Source organism: Macaca mulatta, chromosome 8 (assembly GCF_049350105.2).
Source record: "Macaca mulatta isolate MMU2019108-1 chromosome 8, T2T-MMU8v2.0, whole genome shotgun sequence".
NCBI classification, from domain to species: Eukaryota; Metazoa; Chordata; class Mammalia; order Primates; family Cercopithecidae; genus Macaca; species Macaca mulatta.
In genome coordinates this window covers 7,541,050-7,561,123 of record NC_133413.1, presented here as the reverse complement: position 1 = coordinate 7,561,123, position 20,074 = coordinate 7,541,050, and the positions used below count along the sequence as shown (strand labels likewise).

Genomic DNA, 20,074 nt, shown 5'->3' with positions numbered 1-20,074 from the left:
GGCAGAGGTTGCAGTGAGCCAAGATCGTGCCACTGCACTCCAGCCTGGGTGACAGACCGAGACTCCAACTCAAAAAAAAAAGCTAGATAAAGAATAAATAAATGGGAACACTCTGTTCTTTCTGACGTTTCTGTAAATCTAATATTGTTCCAAGTTTTGAAATTTATTAACCAAAAATGAGAGGAGGCTTCCATGAAGTATGTAGAATGCTGAAGGAATACTACTCCCAACCCTACAGCAACAACAACACTGACAAACTGTAGATTCATGACTTTTCTCAGATCCTTCAGAGAGCCGAAAGGTTGCAAGGCAACCAATTAATCCAAAAGTCTAAGGAAAGACAAAAAACTCAAAGGAGAAACAAGATGCAAGTGCTTGTTTACTTGGGGGCCAATGCTAACATTTAGCTAAAAATTTTAACAATTGTGCAGAAAGCCAAGCATAAGCTGTTGGAACAGATGAACTCCTGGGCTACAGACACAAGGAGAATGCAGCACAATTTACAGGCTCGACCCACAGACCTCCTGTGTACTCACAAGATAAAGAAAAAGGAAAACACACTGGGGTCAGGGAAGACTGGCTGTAGGCTTGCGGGATGGAACAGCAGCCCTGTGGGAAAGGCTCAGGGCCCAGCCCACATCCTTCTCTGTACGTTTCCTATGGAACAGCAGCCGGAAACTGATGAACAGGGGCAACAAAACCCTGCTACCCATGGGGCACGGATGAATACTCGATGAGGCTGAGCGAAGAGAACAGGGAAAAATTCTTAGTGAAGGCAGGAATACATCCTGGGCAAGACTTACAGCCAGAAGCAAGGCAGGAGCAGAGAAGGCTCCACCCCTGAGATTCTCCCTAAGAATAAAGACACTTCCCTTCCTTCTCCTTCTACCACCGAACTAGCGAGAGTTCAGTAACAAGTATCAGAGAAGTACAGTGGGGAAAGGCACAAAGAGGAGAGCCACTCCGAGGTGCCATGTGAAAATGCTGAGTGTGAAACAGACACTGAGGAAAAGCTCTATCGGGAGGATGTCCCCAGCCTACACACAAAGTAATGCAGCTATAGAAACCTGAAGCTGTGAGAAAAAGCACATGAGCAAAACCCAAATCCAGTGCACCTCCTGAGTGGACTGACTCAACTCCTCAACACCAAAGGCTGAGCAGAAAGACAAGTCTATCCATTTCCAGGTATCAAGACACCTTGCCTCCATTTCTACTGTCTTACAAAAAAGCCCTAGCATTCGGCAGAATCTTAGGAAGTGTGACAAAGGCAAGATAAAGTACAATCTGAAGAGACAAAGCAATCAAAATTTCCAGACTCAGACATGGCCCAGATGTTGGAATTATCAAGCAGGGAATTTAAGAGAACCGCAAATATAATAAAATGATAAAGGTTCAAGTGGAAAAAGTGATTAAGCTTTATGATCAGATAGATATTCTAGCACAGAGATGGAAACTATGAAACAGGGTCGAAGGGAAATGTGAGGAATGAAACACGCAGTAGCAGAGATGAAGAGTGCCTTCAACTGGTTCACCAGTAGACTCAACACAGCCAAAGGAAGAATCTGTGAACTCAAAGGTGGGTCAACAGAAATCATCCAAACTGTAACAAAAAAAGAAAAAAGGGAAGGGGGTGTAAAAAAAAATTTTTAAAAACAATGAATAATGCGTCTAAGAACTAAAGAACAGTGACAAATGAGCCAACACAAACATAACTGGAGAAGAAAGACTGCAGTAGGAATAATATTTAAAGAAATAAGAGTAAAGAAATTTCCAAAATTAATAACAGACACCAAATCATAGATCCAAGCTCAGAGGACCAATCCAGGTAAAAATTTTTAAATGACACTCAGATATATGATACTTAAACTGCTGCAAACCAAAAACAAGAAGAAACTCATGAAGGCAGCTGGAGAAACAGACACATGACAAGTGTACAGAGCTGATTTTTTCAGCCCTAGTGCCACTGACAGCTATATTCGTAGGGGCAAAAAAGCAAGGGACCACTGTGCATAGAATGCCAACATCACCCAACAGGCAGCTATCTTCATTTGCTTCATATATACAATGCCCACAGCAGGACACAGAAGAAACTCCACAGCAGTCATCCATGGCTGGGGTGACTGGACAGCTGGGAGAGAAGTGGGATGGACACTTTAAGGTATAAATTCGTGATTTTTAAATTTTAATTTTTTTTGTAAGAAGTCGATAAACCGTATTACCAACTTATTCTGTCTTTTGGAGACCTACATACAATGACCACAATTCTGCCCAAATTCACCACACTGTTTCAGACTAAACAGACCCTTTGAAAACACCAAGCTTGGTTCTCAAGGGTGAGCTATAACAGGATAAAGGGTCACTGTTCATCTCATTCCATTCTGCTTCTGTCACCCCACACATGCCCAGAACAGGATGCAATGTCCTAATACAAAAACACCTATAAGAGGCATGTGAATAAACAATGCTCACACCGGGCACTTTACCAGCTGACTGTGAAGAACAAACACCTAGAAGAGGCATGTGAATAAACAATGCTTGCACCGGGCACTTTACCAGCTGACCGTGAAGAACTCTTCCTTTACCATGAGCTCCAGCTGCTGCCCAGGACCCCTAGTGAGAGGAGGGCAACAGGAGAGGAGGGAAGACAGAGGGAGGGAGCCAGAAAAGAAGAGGAAGGCCTGTGCACGTGAGCTAAGCTTCTGAGCACATGTCATGCTGTCATGCACCGAAAGAGAAAGCCCAAGTAGTCCTGGTAAGCATGATGCTTTGTCTTAGGCGGGAACCAGGGGAAAAGCCATTGGCAGCAATCAGCATTCTACACATAGCAGATTGAACTCTCCCCACTTTTGTGGAATAAAGTTTTATAAAATATTATTTCCACTGAATGATTTGACATTTGTATAGAGATTCATCCTTTTTTGGTTTTTCTGTATATGTAAGCCATTCCAAATTTCCACTAACAGAAAACAGTTGCTGCTTCTAAAACTAAATCTGATAGTAAAGAAGACAAGAAGTAAGATGAGCTCTTAAAGTAGCTTAAATGTCAGGTTAAAATGCAGTTAGTTCTATTTATAGACTCTGAAAGACACCAAATGCTCTTTTTATTCCTCTTTAAGGTCCACTGACCAGCAAAGGACCTAGTTGTTTACAACAATCTTTCTGATGGCTGAAAAACCTGCTTACCTGTACTTAGAGGGTTTCTGTTACCTCAGTGTAACTCTGAATTAGTAATTACACATGGGAAAATATATTTTCAAAACAATTCTTAGATTTTAATTTAATTCTTAAATTTAGAAACTGAGAGCTGGTAAGAAAAATAAAACCGGGTAGGTTCTTACTGGAGTTCCTGCGTTCACATAGCTCTGCAACTTGTTTCGCATCTCTTTCTCATTAAATTTGGCACTTCGCTTTACATAGATTCCTCCATGCTGCCACAATAAAATTGGGAGAAAGAAGTTTTACTTTTAAAATAATGATTGGCCAGAGTCATCAAAAAGGCAACTTTTCTTTCAAAAAGTACAGAATATAAACTACATTTCAGAATTTAATCTATATTTAATGTCTTCAAATATTAGCTTCTACAGAACATTTAGCTGAAAAATTACCTTGTCTCAACATAATTCAAAAAAACTGCATGTGACACTGTATTGGAAAATACATGAACTTTAGTTTTGTTGGCAGTTAAAATGAAAATGCTTTCTTTCTTAAATATACGTTTTTTAAAATAAAAAAACCTGATCAATCAGATGGATTTAACTCCCAATTCTTCCACCCACTTATTACGGAGTCACTAAAAAGCGTCCTTAAAATGTCAATACTCACGATCTTTAGGGATTTTAAAAAATCAATCCTGCTACAGATATTTCTGTGGCATTGTTATGGACAGAACTGTGTTCCCCCAAGTCAGTCTACTAAAGCCCTAATAGTTCCCACTGTGACTGTATTCAGAGAGAGGGCACTTAGAGGTGGTAATTAAGGTTAAAAAAGGGCCTCAGAGTGGGACCTTAGAAGTCTCTGTAGAAGGATTAGTCATCCAGTGTGATTAGTCCTTCTAAGAAGAGGAAGCAATGCCAGGGGTGCTTGGGCACAGGGAAAAAAACCACATGAAGACACAGGAAGAAGGCTGCTGTCTGCAAGCCAGGCAGAGAGACCTTGGGAGAAACTAACCCTGTCAACACCTTGATCTTGGATGTCTAGCCTCCAGAACTGGAGAAAATAAGTTTTATATATACAGCTTTTTTAAAAAATATCATACAGATCACTAATTACTGTTATCAATAGTTTAATGTAATTGCGTATCAAATTCTATGCCTTTAAATTTCCTATTTGTTTGATCTTTGTACGTTTGCATTTTTGCTCTTTCATTTTACTGCAGCTGGTCCTTCATATCCATGTGTTCCACATCTGCAGATTCAACAAATCACAGATCAAAAATATGTGAATAAAAATAAAAAATAATACAATTAAAATAATACAAATAAAAATAAAGTATAACAACCGTTTACATGGCATTTATAATGTATTAGATATTATAAGTAATCTAGAGATGATTTAAAGTAGTGCACAGGTTATATGCAAATACTATCCCATTCTATATAAGGGTCTTGAGCATTGTATTTTAGATTTTGGTATCTGTGGTGGTCCTAAAACCAATCCCCACAGATGCTGAAGGAAAACTGTATATGGATAATCAGACAGGTATATAAGTACACACCACTAAAAATACCAAACCAAATTACTTCAATTGAGAATAAACTATTAAACCCATTTTAAAAACTATACATTTACATGAAATACATGTTAAATTTTAAAATATAACATTTTTATAGGGTTGGGTATGGCAGTTTGAACTATAATCTCAGCATTTGGGGAGGCTGAGGCAGGCAGATTGCTTGAGTCCAAGACCAGCCTGGGCAACACAGCGAGACCCCATCTCTACAAAAAATACAAATTTAGCCAGGCATGGTGGTGGGTACCCACAGTCCCAACTACTTGAGGCTGAGGCAGGAGGTTCACTTGAGCCCCACAGGTCAAGGCTGCAGTGAGCTGTGTTCACAACACTGCACTCAGTCTGAGCAACAAAGTGCGACCGTCTCAAAACAAAACAAAACAAAATTTATAAACTACATATATATAGAGAAAAGCATGGAAACAAATTACCTGAGCAAAATAAAACCCATACAATGGGAGCCACTTTAATCCTTCTTTCAGCACATAGCGCACATGTCCTAGCGCATTCTGCCTGATGGCCAAGATGTCAGCAACAATCCAGTCAACTGCAGAGACAGGACCCAGTTAGTACGTACATGAACCTCTTCACAAGTTGTACTGGAATGTGCTTCAAAAGTACTGTGATTAGGATGTTTAAAATTTTTTTAAATCAATCTGAGATATTTTAAAAATATACATTTTCTGTTTTTTGAGATTTTTTTGCATTTCTTGAAAGGCTTTTTATTTCAAAGATAAAACACAGTCACAAAATACCTAAGTAATCCAACAGCAGCATGTATATGGAATAAAATGAGCTTCTCTAAATCCTAAAGCCTAGAAAACAAAGATTTTTTTTTAATGAGAAAGTGGAAATTATAAACAAAAAATGGCCAAATGAAACTATGAATTGCAACTAAATATTCTGTGTGTGTATACGTATGTTCGGCAAAAGGCAAAGACAGTTTATCTTTTACTAATGAGTTTTTAGGACTTGGTACTAGGTTAGGACAGCAATCAAACAAAGGTCTCACATGCCTTACAATAGTGCTGGGTAGATACATGCGTTCTTTATGTAACCAAGAAAAACGATCCCAGGCTGCTAATAATTAGTTAAATAAATATGTTATTAACAAAGGGTTGCAAAAACAAGGGTAAGATGGTATGAGTTGATAACAGCAGCAACAAAAAACTTCCTAGAAGTTGTTAGTTGAGCTTTCAAAAAGAAAAAATTCCCAACACAGAGAGTGGCCCTTGCCAATAAAACAAACAGGAAGCGGCAATGTGGGTGCAGAAGATGGGAAACAGAGGACACGGTTTAAAGAGGAAATGAAGTGAAATTAAGAAGACAAATGATAAAGGTCTTAAGAACCACAGAAACTTAGATTTGAAATTAAATGGCTACAAACTACTCTATTTCTTGATGAGAAAGAAAACATATAAGAATGAAATGTATGAAAACATATAAGAATGAAGGGAGACTTCTCTAGTTAATACACACATGAGCTCAATTGATACTCGAAAAGAAAATCGTTAAGAATCTGTGAAAACAACAGTTCCAGCATCACCCAGGTCCTCAGGCCACAAAATGAGAACAAAAGGAGTGAGTCAGAGGAAGGAAATGTTTAAAAAAAAAAAAAATCTGTAGAAAATAAAAGCTGAGGATTTAAAGGAATTACAATAAAGTTTTAGCCGAAGAGGAGAGTCTTCCACAGATTACAGGATGATTAGCTCTCAGCTATGTGAAATCCGTTAGACAATGAACCATACTAGTCAGAATATCCCAAAGAAGATTCAGCCATTTTAATACTAAAAATTAACCCAGAAAAATGTCTTAGCAATTATTATACATCTCTTTTTAATCAGGGATTATCATTCACAAGTTAACTTTTTCTTGATGACTGAAGACTTACAATTATTATATATATGAAACTTTTGTTATGGCTTCCTAAAAGTAGAATGTTGCTTGCAAAGATGCTCCCCTACAGTGTATGATCCCAGAGACAGACACCACCTGTGTTATTGGGTTGAGATATCTACACTATTGGGCTATCAATGATCACGTTTCTCTAAAGTATATAATTTCCTGTTGAAGTCCTCTCCCTAGCCCCTTCTAATTTAGATCAAACAAATAATAACTGATAAACATATTTCCTTCTAGTCATGTCTTAGAAACCATATAATCAATCCTGTTATACCTGTACCAAATGCAAAAGTAAGCAGTCAATAAATTGACTAAATTGAGAACTAATTCTGTATGGTTCTGTATGGTTCCCAGGCTAAAGCACATCTTGGAAATATAGTTGGGGTACAAAGTTAAAAACCAGGTTTAGCATCTTTTCCTGCAACAATTATTTTTTCTTAATTTGGAAGAATTTTAAAAATGGATTTTATTTTAAAACAAACGGGTTTATGGTTATATTATGGCCTCAGATGCCCCTCCCAAGAACTTTTAAGAGAAAGTATAAGATTTTCAAGGTACGTCATGTTCATAATAAGCTGCCCTGGGCTATGCCCTTAAACTTGAAAATTTTAGTGGAAACATTTAACAACTAGCTTAAGTAGTCAAAATATGCAAGCTTTGCGCCACCAGTATTTGCTACTGAATCATCTTTATTTCTTGTTTATTCTCAGCTATGTTTCAGATAGGACACCAGATTACAGATAGTTTCTGACTATCTCAGTTACAGTTGAGATTATATTACTTTGACAGTAACTATTCATATTTTGTGTTCTGGCATAATTTAACTAAGATAGCAATAAATTTGGCTATGTGAGACTCTTCCATGGCGATCAACCCAAAGCAGTGTCATTGTTCCCACTAACTTGGAGGAGAGGAGTAGAAGGCAGTGAGAGGCAGCAAGTCTAATTTCCTCATCCCTATCGTCATGAAAGAGCAGTTCCTAATTCATGAGGGCCCTGTGTAGTCTTAAGAGATACTGCATGTGCAGCGCTTCCCTACCATGGATCCAGTGTTATGCTAATGGTGAGCTATGACTGGCATCACAACCACTTTTAAATGCCATCTATGAGCCAGGTACTCTACCAGGATTAGGAGATAGCCTCTGTAAAGGGCCTAAAGGAGCCAGCACTCACTCCTTACCAATAAGGCTCTGAGAGATAAGTAATTTGCCCACTGACACACAGCCTGTTGCAGAACAGCATTTCTGCAATGTCAAACAGGAACCTGGGTCTCTCTGACTCCAAAGTCCGTGCCTTTTTATAATATTCTACTCACCATGCACACTGTTCAATAAGAAAATTGACGCTTAAACCAAGAAAAGGGAACATTTCATAAGAATAAAAAGGCAAATAGTAGGTGGGGAGCAGTGGCTCACGCCTGTAATCCCTGAACTTTGGGAGGCCAAGGCAGGCAGATCACCTGAGGTCAGGAGTTCAAGACCAGCCTGACCAACATGGTGAGAACCCATCTCTACTGAAAATACAAAATTAGCCAAGTGTGGTGGTGCATGCCTGTAATCCCAGCTACTTGGCAGGCTAAGGCAGGAGAATGGCTTGAACCCAGGAGGCGAAGGTTGCAGTGAGCCGAGATCGCACCATTGCACTCCAGCCTGGGCAACAACAGCGAAACTCTGTCTCAAAAAAAAAAAAAAAAGAAAAAGAAAAAATTGGCAAATAGTATCAAACGTAGATTGTTGAAGGATAAGGGGAAGGAATAACAGTCACTGTATCCTGCTGACTCCAGAGAGAAATGAGTTAACAGAGACAGAGACAGAATGTAGAGACAAGGATATGTCAAGTGAAAACAAGGGAAGAGAGAGACTAATTTAAATGTTAATTCTTTTGAGTATCAGGCCAGGAAACTCATTTATTCTGGCAAGCCTGGCAGAAGACAAACAAGAAAGTCTAAGCAGAACAGCAGTCTTTGAAATGTTCTCTCTGCTAATTACATTTTCAGAGATACTCCACTGTGATTCCTAACATCTCAGAAGGGTTTTACAAGGGTACCTAAACACGATCGGACAATGAACCATGTCTATGGCTAGGCTTTAGGGGTCTCTGAAACCCTAAAACTACATATACATTTTTATATGCACATTTTTTTCTAGGAAAAGGCTCTGTCATATACTGACTAAAGCCTGTAATTCTAAAGAAATTTAAAATCACTCACCTAGTATTTTCCCAAGTTATCGAATTTTAAAAGGAAGGCTTTCAAAAAGCAGCCTTCTCAAATCCTGCTGGGATCAGGATCTGGTGCCAGAGCAGTGATACAAAGTCACAGGCACTTGGAGCTAGGGTGAAGGGAAGGGGAAGTGGTTCTCTAAACTGATAAATGAAATTCAGGTCAGTGTGGTCTGAGGATGAAGATTATCCTTCCCATAGTACCTCTGGTCCCAAATACAAGTAGAATTGTTTTCTGTTTTTGTTTTTTAATCTGTTTTTTCATAGATGTTTTCTAGAAGTCCTCAATCTGAAGGAATATATATAATATATATAAAAGCCAATATGTAGTAAGCATACAAATTAACAGTAGTAGTTATCATTATTATCACTATCAGCAACACTTCCAGAAATGTTCAGAGAACTTACTCCACGAGTCACTACTGGAGAGCTCTGTTAATCGAGTGGAGTTTATACTGAAACCTGGACAAAGAAAAGCTGGCAGGGAAACTGAAGAAGGAATTTTAAGAGAATCCTGTTAAACAGAAAGACAACTCTACACGAAATTAACACTGGATCGATATAAAGGAAATGTAGGAAAATCAAAGCTATCAAGAGCCACTCCCTGTACTGGGCCCACGGATCCCTTTTATTTGATATTTGAAACCTGGTAGAAACATCCGTCAGCGGCAGGACAGGAACAGCAGAATGGTGTTAGAAGTAAAACGGCCAATATGTCGGCACAGATCAGAGTTCTCAGCAGCACTGACCATTGGTTGACTGTTTTGCTATTTTTGCCGAGAGTGAAATGTAATTAGATAAAACAGTCTGAACCAGTCACATAATAAAGTTGGGGAAAATACACAGATACATCAAAATTCCTATCAACCCCTTGTAGCTTCAACTCTTGTCCTATAAATCTGAATGTAATCATTACTTCACTAAATTGAGAAAAATGCACTTTTAACTTTTTATACTTTCTATACCTCATCTATGGTATAAGTAGTAATAAAAACCACAAAATCATGAAGAGACAGCTGACAGAAAGAAAATTTTAAAAAAGTCACAGGCATAAGTGATTTCCCTTAAGAGTACTATATTGATCAGGTTGTTTTTAGCTTAAGAGTACAATATTGATCAAGCTGTTTTTAGCTTTGAGCTTCTAGGTATAACATTTTTTAAAGCAATAAAAATGGAATTTAGGAATATGCACCAAAAGTAGCTAGCTACAGGTTTGAAAACATAAGAAGTAGGATTTCTTGGAGGGCTGAATTATTTGGAGAATTAAAAAGTACCTTTCCCAATGACAATTTCCTGATCCTGCTACTGTGCTACAATTGTATTAAGATGTCACCATTGGGAAAATATTGCTGAAAGGGTCATAGGACTACAATGTACTGTTTTGCAAATTCTTGGGACTCTAGAATTACTTAAAAATGCAAAGGTTTTTAGAAGTATCTTAACCTAAAGTATATACTGCACTATTTTGAAGACCAGTCCTCTGCAATTCCTCTGATGGAACAGCAGCAAACTAGAATTAAACCAAACCCATTTGAAGAAGGAAAGGAAGTGCAGACATTAGAAATGACTAGCATAGTAAGGAAATGAGTACTCACATACCAATACAGCCTTTCTGCAGCTTAGCAATCAAAAATGTAAAATGTATATCTACACTTCCACCCAAGGCTACTTCTAGAAACATCACTTACAAAAAGAATGAATACACTACACAAAGGAAAAACAAACCAAGCAAGTAAGAAAATAGCTTACTTACATCCAACAGAGGGAGAAGGTAAATTTAGGAAAATTCATAGCTTTCAAGTTTCTGACTTTCCAAAAAGTAAAATCACAAAAATACAAGAACAGGTGTAATATCTGCACAGAAAATCGATGTTTTAAAAAACCCACTTCATTTAAATATAAGAATGGTATTTTGAATGCCCATGTGCCATCTGTAGAAAAACCTACGTTTCATGCAAATGAAATACAAACCTGTGCTTTGATGATTTGCTAAATATATTATATTTTCTTTATTTTTTGGCAAATCTCCATATAGCAATATCTAAAAAATAAAACAAAAAAAACACATTACTTTGATATTTTAAAACATCTGTAATATACTGTAATATACAAAGGAAGACAATGTGAAGAAACTGATGAATGATGCTGTGAATATTTCCATCCATGATTAACAAAAATTAGATTCCTCACAGGAGCCTCAGAGATCAAAACTGCTCATGTCCACAAAGCAGTTATGTATAGGACAGGTTAATGGTCATAAATTAAAATAGAATAATCAATATCCTCATGAGAAAAATATAACAAGCATTTATTGATTGCTAACAATATATAAAACACTGTTCATAACATAAATCTTCCTTCAAAGAGCCTACAATCAATCTAGTAAGAGAAAGACATGTCCACAGGAACTGTAATGAGACATAATGCAAATACTATGAAAATATGGTACTTTTTTATGTTTAAAATCTGTTTTTTCTTTTTTCAGGAAACTAGAAGGCTACACAACCTTTTTTAATTTTAAAGAACTGTAAACTGCAGAGCAGGAGGATCATTAGGTGTGATTTTGGCAGATGAGAGGAAGGAAAACGTCATGAGAATAAGAATGAATGGAAGCAGTAACCCTGGAGGCCTGTTGGGTACACGGGCAGTGTCGGGCGGAGGAGCAAGGAGACCAGAAGGGTGGCTCTGAACTGGAATGCCAGAAGTCTTTTGAATTCCATGCTAAAGATTTAAACTTTATTCTGTAAGTATGAGAGAAACATGGTTCCATGATTAGGACTCACTCCATCTCCACCAAGAACAGAGTTCAACAAAAGGGCAACTTCCAGCATGAGGGAGGAGCTGGTGAGAAGCACACAGTGAGCTTCTGGTCCAACAGCCAGTTTATTTTTAAACTGGGTGGTAGGTACACAGGTGTTCAATGTACCTGTATTAGTGTTTCTGCTGTTTTGTGTGTCTTACATATTTTAGAATAAATTTTTCAAGAAACTGGGAGTATACTCGTAAAGACTTAAAAGGAAATGGCTGCTAATGGTGCTAGGTTTTTATTTAGGGCATTTTTGTTTCTGCATCTTGTCATCATGGATTATGCAATATTATAAATTAGCTAAGGCTATTTTTAGATCTACCTTGTCCATAAGGATTATATTTTGGTCATGACATTATTTATTAATATCTTAAAAAGAGAGGAAAGAAAGGGACAATTAACCCAACAACTTTGCAGACAAATGCACCTAGATAACATAAAGTTCTGGAAGCCAGGGATGTGACTAAAGTTTCCATTACGTTCCTTAGAAACTGCACAGTGCTATGTATGTAGTATGTTTAAATATTTGCCCAGTGAGTTTTTATTCATAAAGTTTATCGATGGCATAAATGAGTAAAACCAATAGTTTGATCTGTTCAGAGTTAAAAATGACATGCTCGCTTGTGAGTAAATCCCCATTCTCTTACCAACAAGCCGGAATTGCATCAAGACCGTTGAGTATGCACTGATTTAAAAGTTTTGCACAGGCCAGGCATAGTGGCCCACGTCTGCAATCCCAGTGCTTTGGGAGGCTGAGGTGGAGTGGGTGGGCGGGGGCAGTGGGGGCAGGATGGGAAGATCTCTTAAGCTCAGAAGTTCAAACCCAGCATGGGCAGCACAGCCAGACCCTGTCTCTACTGAAATATAACAAGATTAGCCAGGCATGGTGGTGCGCACCTGCCCACACTCCTTCAGGAGCATCCAGAACACACTGCACACCTAATGACAAGTCCCCAGCCCCTTATGGCCTATGAGCTCCTCAACAGCCTGATCCGTTTTCTACCCCAAGAGCCTAGCACCAAGCTGGTTTTTAATACATGTTTCCAGAATTATTGTTTACACTTTTGTCACCAGTAGGTAAAGCTATATCTCATCTTCAAAATAAAGGTAGTTTCAGAATAAACATAAATAAAATAATTTAAGTGCACCAGTGACTTTTAAAGGCATCATTCTGTAAATCTAGTACTCATTTTTAAATCACATTAGTTCCCTCTACAAACGTATCCTGAAAATAATTTGTCACTTCAAAATAAGGCACAAGAAAACATGCCTTTTCTTTTTGTTTTTCATAACTCTTTAAGTAATTTTAAGTTTATTATAATTGCTTCTTCATAATTTTAGGTTCATCCACTTTTTAAGAACTCATCAGACATCCCCTACAGAAAAAAAATAATTTCTCTTTTCATTTATTAATTCAGAGGTAGCCAATAAAAATGTTTCTGAATAACTATCTATCTTCATCACAACTGACAAACTAGTTATTCTGTTCTCGTCAAACAAACTTACTTATCTTGCACAAACTGGCTTTCACAAGAAGGCCTGAATTAGAAGTGGACTAGTTTCACCTCACCTTGATCACATTTATGTTGTTTTTAATTTGCTCTCATGATACATAAACTGCCTAATGACTCTTTTTTAATCTTAAAAACAGGTAGTAATATGGAATTTAAAGTAATCACATGCTTAACACCTTAGCCTCCAAAACACAATGTCACAGAGACATAAATACACAGCATTCTTTGTTAAAAAATATATATTCTTCATTTATCTCAATAATGTCCATTTGCCTTCCACATGCAAAACCTGAAACATGATTTAAAAAAAAAAAACTTGCACTGCTGTTAAGTATAGATGATACTGTTGACAGGAATCAGAGAATATTCCACACCCAAATACGCTACTTTGGCATTAGGATTACTTTGAGCTGAAGGCAGCTGAGACACAGCAGATACAGGAAGAGTTCTCTGCCCTCTCCCTAACTGCCTAAGGCAGGACATAATTTCCCTGTGGAAAGGTCATATGAATTTCCATATGTAAAGGTGTTTCCCTGTCCCTTATTAGGAGACCAGAAACTGGCAAAATAAACCTGCATAGCAAACCTTATTACCATACATTTCCTAGTCATTTTCCCACAATTTACCACCCCGGGAGCTGAAATCCTCTTCTCCTTAGACTAGTCACTTCACAATTTATCAGCCTTTGTTAAAAATCACATACAAACCCATTCTTTAGCCAAGCACAGAAGGGCACAACTACAGTCCCTGCTACTCAGGAAGCTCAAACAGAAGAATCGCTTGAGTTCAGGAGTTTGAGTCCAGCCCTGGCAACACAGCAAGACCCCCGTCTCTTTAAAATAAAGATAAACATAAAAATAACCCCTCCTCCTTCCCTGTGCATGTAAAAACACTAACATCAATAAAATGTGTATGCCTCTACTCCTGTTAATCTGTCTCTTAATCTCTTAATTCACAAGCCCTAGCTACCCTACGAGGGTAAAGGAACAGTCTGCTCTCCCCTATACTGTAACATGACAGCTACTAAGAGGTAGGTTCTAAAGTACTAGACTTGAATTAAGCTTGAATTAGAATCCTCATCCGTCACCTTATGATGAGAACTTGGGCAAAACATCCAACCTCTCCAGACCTATTTCTTTGCCTGTAAAATGAGTGTAATAATAGTAACTGCTCCTCCTAGGATTGCAGTGAAATAAGTGAAACTATGTAAACTACTTCACACAATGCCTAGAACATAGTAACCATCTAAAATATGTTAAACTGTCATTAGTATTATCCAATGAAACGGAACTTTTTATTCAAAACTGTGTTAAGTGATTAATGGACAAGAGAAATAGCTAGCTAGTCTATCTCTCCCCACAAAGTCTTTGATTACATAGAAGTACAGCCATAAAGAATTTCAATTTGAATAAGATTACATATACAATTTACACTGTTTATATAATTACTTGAACTTTTAAATGTATTTTATGCCAACGAAATATACCACCAGTTAATCATTATAAGATTTCTGCTGTAAAGCATACAAAAACTATAGTCTTTTTCTACCCAGTTTAAAACGTTTCATTGAATAGTAAAATTATTATGCCCTTCTGAAATAAGATCAAAATAGCGAACAGCTACTTGCCCGATAATCAATACAAACACAATTATCATGCAATAAATGGAACCTAACAGATGACAAAGTTCTTTTTTTCCTTTTGCTTTCTTTAGCAAAGCCTTCTTCATAAGCTTTCAAAACAGTACTTCACAAGCAAAACTGTAATGACTAGGTGTTTGGACCATCACGGCTCACTGCTCTCTCATTGTTCTTACCATGTCTAGTGAATAAACTGGCTGACTGCATTCAATGAGACACATGGCTGTTTCTATAGTAATAAGAATGCTGGTTCTTCCAACTCCAGCACTGCAAGAAACAACAAGGAGTTTTTCCTTGCCAACCCTCTTATTTTGCACATGAAAAACAAAATCCAGAAAGTCATTGAATCATCAGGGTCTCCATGGTCAGGCCAACCTGTGTACTGGATCTGAGTGACTGATGACTCTCTCATTTTTCTCTTGGTTAAACAGCAGTGTGATCTTCCCGAAGATAAAGGCAGTGCTTCCTTCTTCTGAGTGGCAGAAGGCTTGGTAGCATCCACAGGATGAACTTCTGGGTTCTGGCCAATATTGGGGTCATTTATCTCTGCCACATTCAACTTGTGTGGTCAACATTACAACCATGGAGAAGACTTGTTCCTAAGTCATCTGCCAAAAATCTGTTCAAGTGTGTGGTAACGCCCCTTGACAAGCACTGTTCTGACTTATAACGCTGGAATTGCACTGATGTAGTCCTCATTACCTTTTAAAATAATCCATGTAGTATCATAAGGCAAACTATCTCTGTATCTATTTTTGGAAAGGTTCTAAGGTAATCTGGCACCAGACATTGTCATTCCAAGTTTTCTTTTTGATAAGCTGATCAAATTGTGTCCAGAATGTTCCAGCGGTAAGCCCTTGGCTAGCTGGATCACTGACTCCCACAGGAAATGGTCATCCTGGTGGACACTATCTAGTGGGTCTTTCTCCAGAATGTACTGGAAGTCTGTCCCGTTTTCTAGCACTTCTTCCACTACATCATATGCAGCACAGGTAGAACTAGAAGCATGAGTTCCCCAGAATGTCTCTCACAGTTAGCTTTAATAAGCAGGACAACCCAATCATGGATGAGTCTGTAAAGTCCCAACCACTGATCAATACAACTAGGTCTTCTCTTCAATCGAGGGTCACTGAGTTCAAAGGTGTTCCTGGTGCTTCTCAGGACACGATCACAGACATCTTCTGACCATATTCCCCTTTACATTGACTCCATACCTTCCATTTTCATCAGGTTCACTCTGATTAGAACAAGATGATCATGTAGACCACCACCATTAGGAGTAGATTTTTTAAGAGAAGATGTAATATCAATGTTTCATTAATATGATCTTCCAGATCTTGTTGGAAATGTAAATAATGAATTTGGTTCCAACTGTTTTTCTTAGATTGTTTGGGTGGTAAAGCCGGAGACTACCTATCTCAGGGGTGTCCTGTAATGGTGGATGATTCCAGAGTGATGCTATCAGCTTGTGCTGATAATGGTGATCTCTGATTCGCAAATACTTTGGAAGAAGTGTGAACCACATAATCTACCAAATGACCAACTGAAGACGGTCATAATCAGGTTCCCTCTTGTATTAATGCAAAATTTTGATGAGTAGAAATTCCTGTTCCAGGTGGCAGCTGTGATGGAAGGCTTTACGTTTCCAATCCTTTCATCAGATATTGAATTCCTGCTTACTACTTCCCAATTCATTAATTTCCACGTCAATGGCTTACTTGAGGATCCTGCAAATTGTCTTTATTTGCCTTTTATTTGCCATACTGAATTAATTGAACTTCAGTTCTCCCACGGTGCATTAGGAATTTTGAACCTAATGTAAAATAATGTGCAAAAGAATTATTTCTAGTTGGAAGTGGTCTGTCCAAACAGAAGAATATGTGATGTTCTAAACTTGCTTTCCACAAACGTTTACATGCTCCACAATTTATCATATTAAATCCTGATAATCTTTCTCCAGATTTATGCAAGCCATTTTCAAAGCTGAATAAAAAACTGTTTGCACTTAAAACAAATTTTTACAATCTTCGACCACGGAAAGGTACTCATTCGTAGTCTCTTATAAATCAGAATTTCTCTTGACGTCATTCCAATCATAATTTCATTGTAACTTCGATTCCTTGCATAGTGGAATTCAACTCCACCGAGTTCTAAGGTACTTGCTGTGTTTAGGTAATTAACTTCTGCTTCTCAAGGACATAAGCCTATATGTTGCTGATGTCATTTTTACAATTTATTTTTCAAATTTTTGAGGATGATCAGGAATGAAAGAATAACCTGAGAGGTGGCCTAGCAAGTTCTCTGACTGACTGTAGTCTCCAAGTTTAGTCTGAACAGCAAATAAAGGAAAAAGGGCAGTAGTATCGTAAGAACAGGGCAATCTTCCAGTAAGAATGTCTTGTTAAATTTGTAAAAAATACTAGTAGCGGGCTATCCATGGAATCATCAGCCACCTGTAAATCAACATAGTCTTGCTCAGTAAAATCAGGATGGTCGCAGACTACATCTGACAGAACTTGCCACTGATCATGTTTATTCGCACTGAAAACTTACACAGTGTTTTCCAGAAGGATGTTACAAGCCTCTGTATGCTGTCTGTCTCACGCCAACTCTGGTGCTCGTACATTGGAGATTGTGGGTTCTGCCAGCAGGAAATTGAAAATGTGAGGTCATGACTGTACACACAAGGTCTTTGTATCACAGCTGTGTCCTCTCAGCTGAAGAAAGCAAGCATCAAAGCCAGGCAGTGATGGGGAGCGGCATGTCTGCTCTACCACCCACAGCAACCACGTCATGCTGTGGAACTGCCATGGCCTGCGCCACCCAGGAAGGCCATGAAGTTCTTTCTCACACACTCAGCATGCATGTGTCTTTTGGCACTGCCCTTATTTTACATCCTGTCTTTTGGTACTGTTCTTATTTTAGAGGGTGTGTTTTTTCTGAGTATCCATGATGTACCAGTCACTGAGCTAGGCAGTTTCACATATTATCACATTTTTTCTTCAAAATAGCATGACAAAAAGTATTCCATTTAAGGATGAGGATCTTGAGACTGAGAAGTTGACACTTACTCCACATGACATACGGAATGGCAGAGAAATAGGAATTACACCGAGGTTTCTCACTCCAAGGTCCCAAAATCTTTTGACTGTGACAAAACTATTCTCTGCAAAAATTCCAAATAAAAAATGTCAAGTGAGATGGCTTCTCATATATTAGAAGCTTATATAATTTTTTTCACTTTGAATATCAATCACAGAATTATAAGGAACCCGTAAAAAAAAATTAAAAACCAACAAAAAATTTTTTCCTACATAAACACAAATTAAGCCCGGAAGCAATGCAATATGAAAGTGCACCAAGAGCTGGCATTCACTACATCACACCCAACTTTTAGGTGAACCACCTGCTTATATACGCAACAGCCACCCAGTTAAGTAACCATCTGACATAGTTGTATTCCTCCTTTATTTCCTCAGTTCTTTGTTTATTTCTTTAATTTTTGAACTATCTCAGCAAACATTCACTTAAAACATTCACTTAAAACATTCTTTTAAGTGACATCTTTCTGCACTGCTAAATTATGTGTTACTTTAGGGTAGACACTATGCATTTTGTCAATCCAGAACATTAGCACCTATTAACAGTAGGTGGTTAGCACTTCATATGTGGCTGGGACTTAATACGACTCTCCTTTCCAGGTATCATCACCCTCATTTCTTTCTGCCCCTGGAATTCTCATGCCAAGCTGGAGCACAGTAAAGTCATCTTCTAAATATTACTTACACTTATACACATACACAGTACTCTAAAATCTTCAAGCAACACTTTCTTATTTGGGGTTTTCATGTCTGGTGCCTACAGAGAAACAGAAGAAACAACATAAAATCTTGGAGAATTGCATAGGCTCAAAAATTACAAAAAGTACTGGTTTTGATTCACAGCTAAACCAAGGATTTTCTGCACTGCTGGCCGCGTGAGAATTCTTTTTTAACTTGTCTGACTTTGCTCATTCTGCCTTACTCTTGAGGGTGGAGTTCATGTTTCTTCCTCCTTCATCTATTTAAGGAGAGAATGAATCGGACTCACTAGACCTGGGTACCCTGTTAGAACAAAACTTACCAACTAGTAATGCCATTCAAAAATCTCCATCCCTTAAAAGTGAGATTCAGCTACATTTCCACAGAAACACAAACTAGAATTCCCTAGAGTATTCCGCCTTTTCTCTCTCCCTTTTTTTTTTTTGAGATGGAATTTTACTCTTGTTGCCCAGGCTGGAGTGCAATGGTATGATCTCAGCTCACCACAACCTCTGTCTCCTGGGTCCAAGTGATTCTCCTGCCTCAGCCTCCCAAGTAGCTGAGATTACAGGCATGCGCCACCATGCTCGGCAAATTTTGTATTTTTAGTAGAGATGGGGTTTCTCCATGTTGGTCAGGTTGGTCTCGAACTCCCGACCTCAGGTGATCCACCTGCCTCAGCCTCCCAAAGTGCTGGGATTACAGGCATGAGCCACCGCACCTGGCCCTTTTTTCTTTTTTTCTTTTGAGACAGGGTCTTACCCTGTCGCCCAAGTTGGAGCCTCCACCTCCCAGGTTCAAGCGATTCTCCCACCTCAGACTCCTGAGTAGCTAGGATTACAGGCATACGCCACCAGGCCCAGCAAGTTTCTGTATTTTTTGGTAGAGACGGGGTTTCACAATGTTGGCCAGACTGGTCTCGAATGCCTGACCTCAAGTGATCCACCCGCCTTGGCCTCCCAAAGTGCTGGGATTACAGGCATGAGCCACCCCGTGCCCAGACTACTCTGCCATTTTTGTTAAAAGAAAAAGTAAAATCAAGTCATTCTCCCCTTTACTGCCATCTTCAAGAGGTTACAATGTTGCAGAGAAGATGATCCAAACATTAAAATATGATAGTTATGTTAGTATTATGTATGTTAATATTACATAAAAATTACCCTGACACTGAGATGGGGTAAGATCATGACAGATGGAGAAAAGCTAGGGCTTGAGCTGGAATTCCAGAAAGGAGAGGTCTAATGTGGGGAGGGGCGGCCCAGAAGGAAAACCTGGACTAGAATGAAACCAAGGAACGGAAAAGTTAACCGGGCCAGAATTTAGAGAACCTTGAATGCCATGCTTCAAACTCCTCATGTTTATTATGTTATCAATTGAAAACCTCTTTTCCCTAAACATTCCATGTAAATTACGCATGTTCCAAGTAAAAGTTCGAAGTAATTTTTATAGCCTTCTCCACTAACCC

At 38.4% G+C, this 20,074-nt stretch overlaps 1 protein-coding gene and 1 pseudogene across 2 annotated transcripts in view; both read right to left on the bottom strand.

The window, feature by feature from the left end:
• The window catches only part of AGPAT5 (1-acylglycerol-3-phosphate O-acyltransferase 5), a 53,995-nt gene that overhangs the window by 26,299 nt on the left and 7,622 nt on the right, over window positions 1-20,074 (bottom strand). The window contains 3 exon segments of one of the 2 annotated variants that reach the window (NM_001257833.1): window positions 3,339-3,428; window positions 5,161-5,276; window positions 10,822-10,891. In NM_001257833.1, coding sequence (NP_001244762.1) covers window positions 3,339-3,428; window positions 5,161-5,276; window positions 10,822-10,891 — 276 coding nt within the window. 2 annotated transcript variants of the gene reach the window in all.
• LOC144330643 (tyrosine-protein phosphatase non-receptor type 4 pseudogene) lies at window positions 14,774-16,628 on the bottom strand (annotated as a pseudogene).